This window comes from Zootoca vivipara, chromosome 3, assembly GCF_965207765.1.
Source record: "Zootoca vivipara chromosome 3, rZooViv2.hap1.1, whole genome shotgun sequence".
In the NCBI taxonomy this organism is placed as follows: Eukaryota; Metazoa; Chordata; class Lepidosauria; order Squamata; family Lacertidae; genus Zootoca; species Zootoca vivipara.
This window is the reverse complement of record NC_142586.1, coordinates 21,217,567-21,230,737: the sequence shown is the minus strand read 5'-3', so window position 1 is coordinate 21,230,737 and position 13,171 is coordinate 21,217,567. Positions and strand designations below refer to the sequence as shown.

Below are 13,171 nucleotides of genomic sequence, written 5' to 3'. Positions count from 1 at the left end.
TTTTCCCAAGATGGCATAGCATGAAGTACAATGTAGTACTAATATATAACCAAGTGCTTGACGAAGCAATGCGGTAGTAGTCCTTTAGGTGCCAGGCAATAAATTTCCTCCATAGCCAAGCCTTTGGCTTTTAACTACAGTATATGCAGCCTTTTAGAAGTGGGCAGAATGTTTTCCATCTTGGTCTTAATGTATCTTCTGTGGGGTTTTTGTCTGTCTGTCTGGTTGGTTGTAAGTCGCTTTAGGTTGTGCTGGGAAAGACTTAACAAATTTAATAAATACATAAATTGAAGTATTGTTATGGACATGGATTTATTAATGCCATTCCTAACACCTTCTCCTTGTTGACTTCCAGTGGTCTAATTTTAGATTACAGTCATATCTTGGTTTTTTAACAGCTTAGTTCTCGAACGTTTTGGCTCCTGAACGCTGCAAACCCAGAAGTGAGTGTTCCGGTTTGTGAACTATTGTGAACTATTTCCGTTCAACTTCCAAGGTATGACTGTATATTTTATATTCATACTTATGGCAAAAATGTATATATTTTGGTAGCTACTTTACATGTTTGTCCACTGGTGACTTGTCAGTGTAGGCTGATGTGTTTAAAACTGCCCAAAGAAAGGCAGTCAAAAACACTGTGACTTGGCATGTGCAAACTATTTATTTAGATTTCAGCAAAAGAAGGCCAAATGTAATATTTCAGTTTGCATCCTAATGTTTAGCAGCACAGGTGCTAGATCAGAATCTATGCCTCAGTGAGATTTTTGCACTTCGCTTGAAGTAAGAAAGGCCATACATTTATTTATAAATCAAGGAAGACTGCATTAATATATTCTTACATTATCATAATTTGGCAATTACCACTAAGAAAAGCAATACCACAGACTGCAAAAAAGGTCTGATTAGGCATGTAAGGCTTAAAAAGGGGAAAGAAACCCTGGCAGAGAAGCAGGTATATAAATGGAAAATCAACTCTATTTTACCTTTCAAGAAGATAGGCCCATTATGCAAGCAAAACTAATTTTATTATGAATGACTATTTTATTTGCTTTGCAGAAGGACCAATAGAAAAGAATAAAAATCTAAGAATAATCAGAATTAATAATGAAATAGGAACAGGGAGGAAGATACTAAGGGAAATTAAATGAAACCACAACTTCCAAGTGTCCATTGAAAAAGAAAGAGATGTACAAAGGCAGGCAAACATGTCTGAAACAACAGTTTTCTGACAGTTTACTGTCATATTTGGTGATGGATCATAACCCAGTGACAGAGAAAATGATTTGTTCACAAAAGGTCCCAGTTTTAATTGCTGGCATCAGCTCCAGTAGATGGTATGAAAGGCCTTTGCCTTCAACACTGGAGAGTGACTGTTACTCAGAGTAAGACGGTACTGGGCTAGATGGTTATGACCTGATATATGGCATGCTCCTTTCCTGCAGAGTTTATTAAATTGAATGCACAATGTATACTCCCAATCCAGAGAAACTTAGCAACAGTTAAGACCTATTTAAATTAATCGGGATTCTGATTATTTCTGAACATCGTGTGCAATTGATTTCTGTTGGTCTATATCACTTGATATAAAAGAGTTGCAGGTGTGGTAGTCTCAGAAAATACAAAAGAGAAAATAGCTGATGTTCCTCTGTTGGAACCAATTTTTGTTGATGAGAGAGTTGGGGAACATATGCTAAGTTCTGACTTTATGCAGTTCTCTTCAGCAAGCAGAGTGAAAAAGCAACCATCGCTTATTTATTCTGATCCTTTTGTAAAGCAGAAAACGATCTATGTTTTCATATGAGACAAAGAGCTGAAAATAGTTCAAGGGGATACCTTTTCTTCACCAAAAGAATTTGATCCAACAGAAAATATTACAATACATGCTTTATAAATAAGGAAAATACAGTGAGTTGGGTCCAGTCTGCTGTTCTACAAATCCTCCTTCCTCAAGTGATTCACAGGCTTCTGCTTTGCAAACTGGGTGCTTCCAGAGGGGAAAGGAGCTGCAACATTTTTTGCTGTGTCCCAAACTCTTAGGACAGTGTTTCCCAATTAGTAAAGTACTGCAGACTCCCTGTTTTTTTTTTCTAAAGCCAAGCCATGGACCCTTTACTTTTGAAATATTTGATATCTCTATGGTAGTTTTTGTCATGTGCCACAGATCCCCTGGGTACATGACACAGATACCCTGGAGTCTGCAGACCCCAAGTGGGAGCCACTGCCTTAGGAGATGGAAGTTGTGGGAGGAGCAAGAACTGACAAAAATCACTCTCACCATGGAAGCATCCATGTTGTGGGTTTCTGCTCTATCCAATTATGAATCCAGTCCAATGGCAACTATACCATTTCAAAAGAAAATGCAGGTACCTGTAACGTGTATCCTGGCTCACACTGAAACGACAAAACATCATTCACCATATATCTATCGCCCATTTTGAATCCATTGCTAGGAATTACTGGTTCTGGGCAGGCAGCAAGGCCTACAGCTAAAACAAAATAAAGGGGGGAAATGGAACAAAACATATTAAAATATTCATATTGTTTTGAAGTTTTATTACTTTTTTTGTTCTTTAGTATATAACATGATCTAATCAACTCACAAAATTAAAAAAGAAAGAAAGATGTTAAAGTCCCTGACTTAAGCATGCCATAATCTAAGCGGACACAGGGGTGGAAATGATGCAGGAGGACAGAAAGGAAGAACAGTTCGATATAAATACACAAACAGATACATAAAGCCATCAATAGTATGTATGTGTGTATATATTGCACACAGAGAGACATATATATACACACACAGTCACACCCACAGACATATATATACATATGAAACAATGGTAATAGGTCAAATTTTATATATTCGCTGTTGAGTAAAATTAGCTTCAAAATATAATGGTGTGACAAATCTAGAAATTCATTCACACTCACAGAAGGAATTCATGTTTAATAATGCACACCGCAAGTCTCTTGAACAGGACATAGTGTGACATGATGATGTCTTACTGAAGAATGAGCGGGGCTTAAAGGAAAAGGTGGGTAGAGCTCTATCTGCCATACTGTAGAGCCAGAGACAAGGTATTCTTTAGACCACATGGCTTTACATGCTGTAGTTCTCATTCACAGCTTATGAATATCAAGTACTGTTTTCAAGGGTAGCATGCCTCTCTTGTACAGGAAATTGCTTACTGCATGCTCTTCACAGGTCAGCTAGCTCTTTTGGCATAGGACATAAAACTCATTAATGTCAATACTGATCACTCTCCCAGTGATCTCATCCCAGTTCCCGCTTGTTAAATACTTTTGCCATTCCAGCTCTGGCACGAGACATACATCCAGGCACGTCATTACAGTGACCTCCAATATTTTCCAGGCATCACTGCCATCAATGACAAGAAAGCTCACAGCACTATAATCTAGTTAACATTTCTGAAACTATATTAGCATTCATTACACGACACTGTCAACTAACCACAATAAAATTCCCTAGGCTGTTTGATCCAGTCTCAAAAAAGCTTTGCTTCTTATGTTTCACAAAAAAGAAATGTGATATATATATATTAGTGTGTGATACACACACACACACACACACACACACACAGAGAGAGAGAGAGAGAGATGTATAATTAAATATTGCTCTTAATTTCTATGAAGTCTTGGTTTACAGTGAATAGCCTTATTCCTTGGCATAGAGAACAAATTCTGTGCAAGTTTGAGAATTAACTCATGAATGTGAACAGAAGTTAACCCTTAATAAATGTGAAATAAAATTGTGATCCAATATATTTCTAAGGGGGAGATCAAAACAAATAAAAAGAATTGGGGGAGGAAAAAATACATCTGTACTAAACACCACTTGATAGACTTGAGCTATAAGCCCTACTTAAAAGATTATTATTTTCTAAAAAGATAGAGAAGGAAATATACATTTACAGAGCAATCTAGAGCATTTATAGAGTAAACGAGAGAGAATCAGAGTAGAGGAACCATGGCCATACTCAAAGTTCTGCCAGCTTGAACCAGCTAGGACAAAAAGTGGAAAGGGGGATTGTTTGTTTTGCTGCACCAGCTCCAGGACCCAGATGAGGCTCTATCTAGAGAACGGAATGGACCAGCCCTGTTCTGCCCCATATCTGTAACACCCTTTTTTCAGGTAATAGGAGTTTATTCACTGTGCTTGGGGGGGGGGGGTGCAGCAAAAGCTTCTGGTGAAAGCTAGCTGACCAAAACATCCAACACCATAGACTGGAGGTTAGAAATACAGTGGGTGCTCAGGTTGCGAACATGATCCGTGCGGGAGGCACGTTCGCAACCCGCGTCTGCGCATGCACGGGTCGCAATTCAGCGCTTCTGTGCAAGCACAATTTAGCATTTCTGCGCATGCGCACCGGAACCCGGAAGTAACCCGTTCCGGTACTTTTGGGTTTGGAGCGGAACACAACCCGAAAAGACGCAACCTGAAGCGGCTGTAACCTGAGGTATGACTGTACTGCCTTAGGAGGATTGAATTGATTCAGAATCCACTGAAATAATGCTTCCCTACCTCAATTCTTCTTCACAGAGAAACCCCGCAACCCTTGATTTTACACCTGTATATCTCTGGCAATAACACAACATTTATTGCCAAAAGTTAGAGTTTATAACAATTATGTCTTATCTAAGTATTCGCCTGGAACTGTGGCTGAGGTTTAAATTATATCTTATTTTCACCATCCAGTATCCCAGTGAAAAAGGAGCAGAGACCTGTCGCTCAGCACTTTATTTATATAATAGAAGAAGGTGGATCAGAAATAACAGTGTGCACTAAGCAGCTGGGCCTGCATCAAGAAGATAAGACTCTGAAAAGCTAGAATCAGCTGTTTGTGGGGGAAAGGGGTTCATGGGAGAACAAAATCCAGTCCCAACTCCCCTACTGAAAAAAAGATAATACACAGGATTTTCTGATTTATTTAAGAATTAGGCATACACTAGGTCAGCTCTTGGATCAGAACAGGGAACTTGGTGTACAAACTATTCACATGTTTGATCCTCCATCCAGCTAGGGGAATACATGTAGGAAGCGCTAGGTGGAAGAGGGAAGGTCATTCCGTCAGGCAAGCAGAAATGCTTGCACTGATGGAATGACCCCAAGAGTGTTCTTTTGAATTCTTCCCATTGCCTTCATTGTTTTCAAAGATGGCACACTTCCAACCACTTCCAGTACACACCTGATCCCTTGGAAAACAGGCAAGTATCCTGGTGTGTAGGAGGGCAGAAATGGAAATACCTGGATGGTGGAAGCTGAGCTTGTCTGTCTTGCCTCTCCTATCCTGCAGGTATCTATTAATTTGAGAGTACTTGGGACAGAACCACAAAGCCTGGGAAAGAAACTGTGGTACCAAGATCTGCAGCAGCACCAACACAAATTATTTTAATTCTAAATATACAAAGCAGATGGCACCTAGCTCTATTCAGAAGTTTAATAGTAAGAATAAGCACTTTGAATTTAACCTTGAAACAAACTAGTACCCAGTGCAGACAGTACTATATCAGTGATATATTCTGCCCTAACATCCCTGATTTTGGTGTACAACTTCCAACATTCCTCACCATTTGCTATGTTGGCTGGGGACATTGATGGAGATGTAGTCTAAGAACATCTGAAGGGCCCTATACAGTATTGGCTACTCCTGTTCCGAACCAACTAATGTTTCTGAACTGTCTTCAAAGACAGTGCATTAGAAAAATGTAATAGTGAATTGTCTAGGGCTCTCAGTGGCTGGCTAGTGCAGCTTCACAGGAAAAGAGGGTGGGAGATGTCCCAGATGAATACACTCCTAGCTGCTGCTGGCACTAGTCTGCTGGTAAAAGGTAAAGGACCCCTGGACAGTTAAGTCCAGTCAAAGGTGCCAATGGGGTGCGGCGCTCACCTTGCTTTTCAGGCCAAGGGAGCCGGTGTTTGTCCACTAACAGCTTTTCAGGTCATGTGGCCAGCATGACTAAACCGCTTCTGGTGCAACAGAACACCGTGACGGAAACCAGAGCGCACAGAAACACTGTTTACCTTCCTGCTGCACTGGTACCTATTTATCTACTCACATTGGTATGCTTTCAAACTGCTAGATTGGCAGAAGCTGGGGCACAGCAATGGGAGCTCACCCCATCACATGGATTCAAACGGCTGACCTGGCAAGCCCAATAAGCTTAGTGATTTTGATCACAAGGCACCCACTGGCTCCAGTACCCCCCCCCCCAGATAACTTCAACTTTTAAGGAAGAGTGTTCTCCAATGACTACAGACTTTCAAGAACTCCCAATTGAGAGAGAACTTTCAACCTATCTGGAATTAGTTTCTTTCTCTCCCCCACCCCCACCCCACCTACCACAAGATTTACAACGATAAAGTCTGCCTTCTGGACTCCGTGTATTTCCCTTTCTGTTCAGGCTTCTTAAGAACTCTATATCTCTTTACTGAATTTTTGCTATTTGGTGGGGTGTGGGGGACAGTGATAACAAACCCAGGGTGTGGCAAGAAGACTAAAACTGCAAATACAGACTTTGGGTGTTTAAAATCACCTTGCTACCACTCCTTAATGCATTCTGAAATTGCACAATTCCCTTTCTGTAAAGTCAAGATCAGAATTATGGGTAAGATTTCCTCTTGCTGTCCAACAGGGCCAGCCAATAGTGCTATGCTTGGCAATTATTATTTTTCTCAAAGGAATACTCAAGTAAGGAGAAAGGAAGATCAATGTATCAATAACGGAAGCCAGAGGTAGGCTATTACTACCTTCCTTCCCTGCAAGCAGCATCTAGGAGATTTTAATAGATTCCTTTGATTGCCACTGCGAGCTGGAAATATCTTCTTCTGTCATGATTCTCTACATTACAAATCCTGGCTTACTTTCCCATACATAATGCATCATAAAGTTAAAAACGCCAATGATTGGGGAGTTAACTTGACCCAGTAAAATATGAATAATAAGTTCATGTGTCCAACAGCATGCTCTAATGTAGAAATTTTTGTCCTGTCCATTTCAATTGGGGTTTAGACCTGCTTTTGGCACAGAAACTGCTTTGGTTGTCCTGTATGATGACCTCTGTTGGGAAAGAGACAGGGGAAATATGTCCTTGTTAATTCTCCTCGACCTCTCAGCGGCTTTCAACACCATCAACCAAGTTATCCTTCTGGAGCGGCTGTCCAAGTTAGGGGTGGGTGGCACCACTTTGTGGTAGTTGTGGTCCCACTTAGATGGTCATTTCTAGAGGGTGATGCTTAGGGGTGTGCTGCTCAGCCCCATGGAGCATTCAATACGAGGTTCCTCAGGGTTTGAGTCTTCCCCTCTCCAACAGCTGCTTAACATCTATATGAAACTGCTGTGTGGGGTCATCTGGAGCTTTGGAGTATGTTGTCAGCAATATGGTGACGACACACAGTTGTTCTTCTTCTTCATGTCTGCAGGTGTGGGCGGTGGATATGCTGGACCATTGCCTAGGGTGGCCATATTTCAAAAAGTGAAAATCCAGACATAAAACTTATTTGTAGCCAAAGTTTATTCAGGGCATAGATATAAGTTACGGACAGTGCTTTTTTTCTGGGGTGGGCGCAGGGGTACGCATACCCCTAAACATTTTGTGAATCTAGGTTTGGCCTCATTGAGGGGCAGTATTTCATTATGAGTAGGGAAATGAGAGTTGCTTTTTTGTTTTGTTTTTAGGGGAACAAAGCACTGGTTACAGAGCATGTGTATGGAGTATGAAAACAGATTGGGGACACTCGTGTTAACAAACTTGCTTTGAAGCTAGGGAGAGAGTAAAAGTATAATGCTGTTTTGAGTGATCTTGTGGCCATCAGAATGCAATTTTACCCATACTGCAGTTGGAACTCCTTAGGCATTTAGTCCTTGAAATTGAAACTTGTTTAACAACAGATAGATAAAAAAGCACTTAACATACAACTTGTAGCACAATCATGTACAGCTGAAGTACTTCAAAAAGTTGTTCACAGGCTAGGAACAACTACAGTATAGGTACTACATCAGTTTTTGCTAGAAATTGAGAGGTTATTATACTACTTGTTTCGAACTACTTAAAATAAAAGCAGATAATTTTTTTGGAAATGTATTAGAAAACTAGATTAAAAGTCACTTTTTGTGTGTGAACTCTTGGTTTCCTCTATCAGATCATCTTGTTTTTATGACTGATGAAAATTTGAGAATAACTTTAATGAACTCCTTGTAGAGTTTGTTGCTCTTTTGACTCAAGAATTTAATTAATTCTTCCATTAATCTAAATGGGCTTTTCTACAGCTAATGATTCCTTGTAGCATAGAAAATAACCTGATGATATGGCTAATTTCTTCCATAAAACAATAGCTGTCAGTCAAAACTAGCACTAAAGGCAGCATCATTATTGCAATCAATCCGAGACTGAACTATTGCATAAAACAAAAATGCAATATTCTTTCCTCTTCCCCCTCACCATTTTGAGACAATGAACATCACAGTAAACACTGTGCTAAGTGTTTACATTAAAAACCCTTGCTGGTGTTACAGTGTAGCTAGGGGTATATACCAATACCAATGCACATGGAATGTCTGTATGCCTTTACTACGGGTAAATAAAGATTCTAGGTTTGCCTTTGGCAAACTCTAAGCCATAGTCATTCATCTGAAACATAAAAAGACTTGCACTGCTATGCCTAGCAAGTCAGGCTATTATCAATTCTCTTCTTCTTCAAAGAAAGTTTCCCCATCTGTTCACTGATATGGTATGTCAATTTCGTATTTTGTATTTCTTACCCAAAATATGGGTGTGCTCAATTTATAAGAAGGCCAGAGTAAAAGCCTTTAACGGTACAGTGGGAAAAATCAGGATATTCCAGTGCTTTGTGTGAGGGTGACTCTTGCTGGATATGGGGTGACTGTACGTATTTAATAAATACAACAAACCATTTTCCTTTTGAAAGAAAAGGTTTAAGCATCTGAAATGTTGTTGTTGTTTAGTCGTTTAGTCGTGTCCGACTCTTCGTGACCCCATGGACCATATCACGCCAGGCACTCCTGTCTTGCACTGCCTCCCGCAGTTTGGTCAAACTCATGTTCGTAGCTTCGAGAACACTGTCCATCCATCTTGTCCTCTGTCGTCCCCTTCTCCTAGTGCCTTCAATCTTTCCCAACATCAGGGTCTTTTCCAAGGATTCTTCTCTTCTCATGAGGTGGCCAAAGTATTGGAGCCTCAGCTTCACAATCTGTCCTTCCAGGGAGCACTCAGGGCTGATTTCCTTAAGAATGGATAGGTTTGATCTTCTTGCAGTCCATGGGACTCTCAAGAGTCTCCTCCAGCACCATAATTCAAAAGCATCAATTCTTCGGCGATCAGCCTTCTTTATGGTCCAGCTCTCACTTCCATACATCACTACTGGGAAAACCATAGCTTTAACTATACGGACCTTTGTCGGCAAGGTGATGTCTCTGCTTTTTAAGATGCTGTCTAGGTTTGTCATTGCTTTTCTCCCAAGAAGCAGGCGTCTTTTAATTTCGTGACTGCTGTCACCATCTGCAGTGATCAAGGAGCCCAAGAAAGTAAAATCTCTCACTGCCTCCATTTCTTCCCCTTCTATTTGCCAGGAGGTGATGGGACCAGTGGCCATGATCTTGGTTTTTTTGATGTTGAGCTTCAGACCATATTTTGCGCTCTCCTCTTTCACCCTCATTAAAAGGTTCTTTAATTCCTCCTCGCTTTCTGCCATCAAGGTTGTGTCATCTGCATATCTGAGGTTGTTGATATTTCTTCCGGCAATCTTAATTCCGTCTTGGGATTCATCTAGTCCAGCCTTTCGCATGATGAATTCTGCATATAAAGCATCTGAAATACGTTTTGTTAAAATGCTGCTGAAGCATACCTATCCCTTAAGCAGCAACCTAATAGCTCAATGTAAGATTAAGAATGGAAAGAGGAAGTTGCACATTCAGAATAAAGAAGTGGGACTCCTGGCAATGATCTAGAGTCTAGACCCACAGCTTCATTAACTTTACAACAAAGGAGATACACTGTGGGTCAATCCATACAGGTATTTTTCAAGGTAGGAGATTGGTAGGAAGTGACAAACCTGTCAGTATGGGTGAAGAGCAAAACAACCAACCAACAACAACAACAACAACTTATTATTTATACACTGCCCATCTGGCTGGGTTTCCCCAGCCACTCTGGGCGGCTTCCAACAAAAGATTAAAAATACATTAAAACATCAGTCATTAAAAACTTCCCTAAACAACAATCTATTTGGCCAATTATGAAACCATACTGTGCTTTACTGCATATTCTGGGTATGTGGGCATGAAGAAAACTCCAAATGAGCCACTGAGAGGAAAGACGCCAGACCACAACTAATGGCATATGAATGCTCCAAGCCAGGCACGGCACAGGCAAACTCTGCCCTCCAGATGTTTTGGGACTATAACTCCCATCATCCCTAGCTAACAGGACCAGTGGTCAGGGATGATGGGAGTTGTTGTCCTAAAACATCTGGAGGGCTGAGTTTGCCTATGCCTGCTCCAAGCAGTTGCATGATGTGTAGGCCTACAAGTGCCTTTTTTGCTCTTCTAGAGCCAAACACAATACCACCCCACTGCACCTACTACAGGGAGTGGGAAAATATCAACAGAAATGTCTCCTGGTGAAAACAAAAACAAATCCCTTGCAAATATAACAAAAGTAGATATAATTTGTTCATATGTTCAATTGCTCCACAAAGGCCCTTTGATGCCATTTCTTCTTCCATCTTGATCCACAGAAAAACTTATTTTGTCCAATACACACAAACACATTAGCAGCAGCCAAAGGAGCCTGCTGTGACTGTGTATTCTGCACAACTTTCTGTGTAGCTAGCTGCTCAATTATATTATTATAAGCTACCTACACTGCAATTATTTTGCTAACATGGAGATGCTAAAAAGCTATTAAGTTCTAGGGGGATGTTTGTTGGTATCGATAGATCTATCTGAAAGCAAAGTATTTTTCTTCAAAAAAAACAAACAGGCAGTGCAGTCTAGCGCCCTGACACTAAGCATTTTAAAAAGATGTGAGTGCCATTGATTTCAGTGAGCTGATTTTCAAGTAAACTTGCTCAGGACTGGCACATTAAAATTGCTGGTGAAATCAAGAGAGAAAATCAAGATTTATATTAAATCAGTACTTGTCCAGATTATGTTCATAAGATATGGTGATTTATTGCTATTCATTTTCATTGCAGCAATTCAGAACTGGGGGCGAGGGAAATATGTCTGATAACATTTCATCAGTGAATCAATTGTTGCACGTAGAGTGGGAGCACAGAAAAACATTCACATCAAAACTAAGAAAGAATATGCTAAACTAATCTTCAGTGTTTCCTTCTAATCACAGAAATGAATAAGACATGCACATCACAAACCTAACATATTTGCTTTCCTATTTACTTAGTGAAACCTTTTTCTCTCTTAAAAATAATAATAATAATACTTATCACCTCATGTCTGATCCTAAATTGGTTGCATAACGTGCTGAAAAATAAGGCTTATTGTATTTCACATTAATTTAAGACATGACTCTTTAGCCATGATTCATGGCAAAGCTACCACTGCCATTTTGGACTCGAGCTAAGGCTCTTTCCCTTTGACTTCCTTGCAAATTCTGAAAAGCAGTCCATCTCCCTGTCCCCCGGTTACCTGTTTCAGAGCAACAGGCAAGCACAAACTATGAATACCTTAAAACAGCATGCGGATGCTTCTGTTTTTTCCTTGCAGTCCCACAAGAGAAGAGGGAAAGGAAAACATGTAAGAAAAGCCCTGCTGGATCATATCAAAGGCTTATCTGATCCAACATCCTGTTTTCCATAATGCCCAACCAGATGCCCAAGAAAGCCCAAAAGTGGAACACAAAGGTAGCAGTCCTCTTCCTCTATTGTTCCCCAGAAACTGGTTTGCGTGTCGAGACCCCGCAACCACCCCCTCAGGGAGGAATAAAAACACCAGGACACGTGATATAAGGTTAATGTTATTGGGCAAATTTAGGCCACAACTTTATTGGTTATAGAATGTGAGCGGTATTGGCTTAGGCATTGAGTAGACCAGGCTATATCTGACTCCTGCCCACTGTGCAGGAAGTCTGGTAGGGTAAACCATTGGTAGGAGGAGCCCCGTCGATGCAAACCAACTCGAGCTCCCCCCTGGGTTCCCAGAAGGGTTGTGGCATGGCCCTAGCCCCGCACCGGACTTCGGATGAGATCCACGCCCCCGGATTCCTTTAATGGAATACACCTAAGCATGGAGGGGCAGGTGATGGCCAGGCCTCCCCTCCCCCATCAGAAGGTCACCCAATGCCTAACTGCAAAACCTTACAAAGTTGTGACAATTGCTACGAGGTAGGCGAAAACCAAATGGCCTGAGCCAATTTGCCAAGTGGAAAAGTTCCTACCAGGCCCCTCAACGGCGACCAACCGAGGTCCATAGCAAGGCCATTAAAGATTAAACCTGCATATAGGGAGGGAGGGTGGGAGAAGGAGAACACGAACCAAGAGGAAGTCTCTCGGATCATGCCTCTGTTTAAACTGGCCCTGGCCACGCCCCCCAGCCAGCCGATAGGTCAGCCGATGGATGACGTGGCCAGGATCCCCCCGGGTGGCGTGGAACAACGGGGAGTGGGTGGTCATGTGGTCCACCGCCAGCCCGCCCCACCGGGAAGTGGAGCTGCCATTCAGTAGTATGCTAGCTCAGTTCATGGAGGTAGCATACATGGGCCATCACCACCATCTGTGGTAGCAAATTCCATTGCCCTAGAGCAGAAGTCTAGGTCCTGCACTTTCACGTATCACTAAGCTATGGCTTAATGCAGGCATCCCCAAACTGCGGCCCTCCAGATGTTTTGGCCTACAACTCCCATGATCCCTAGCTAACAGGACCAGTAGTCAAGGATGATGGAAATTGTAGTCCAAAACATCTGGAGGGCTGAAGTTTGGGGATGCCTGGCTTAATGTTTCAACTGGAATGGACCACTGTTACACAAAGTCAGAAGGTTTGATCTAAGCTTGCAGATAGCAGGTAAGAACAATAGTCAAGTTGCTGATACTAGAATCCTGTCCAGGACGTAACATCTGCAGGTGTTATAAACCAGCAGCCTTTCAAAACACATTCTGTATAAATAAGCTTCAGAAACT

At 41.4% G+C, this 13,171-nt stretch overlaps 1 protein-coding gene across 1 annotated transcript in view; it reads right to left on the bottom strand.

Annotated features, from left to right (window-relative positions):
* CSMD1 (CUB and Sushi multiple domains 1) overlaps positions 1-13,171 on the bottom strand; it is a 946,508-nt gene that overhangs the window by 119,101 nt on the left and 814,236 nt on the right. Inside the window, exon 38 of the mRNA XM_035109950.3 lies at positions 2,368-2,486. Within this exon, the coding sequence (XP_034965841.3) occupies positions 2,368-2,486 (119 nt within the window). The remainder of the gene's footprint in view (positions 1-2,367; positions 2,487-13,171) is intronic.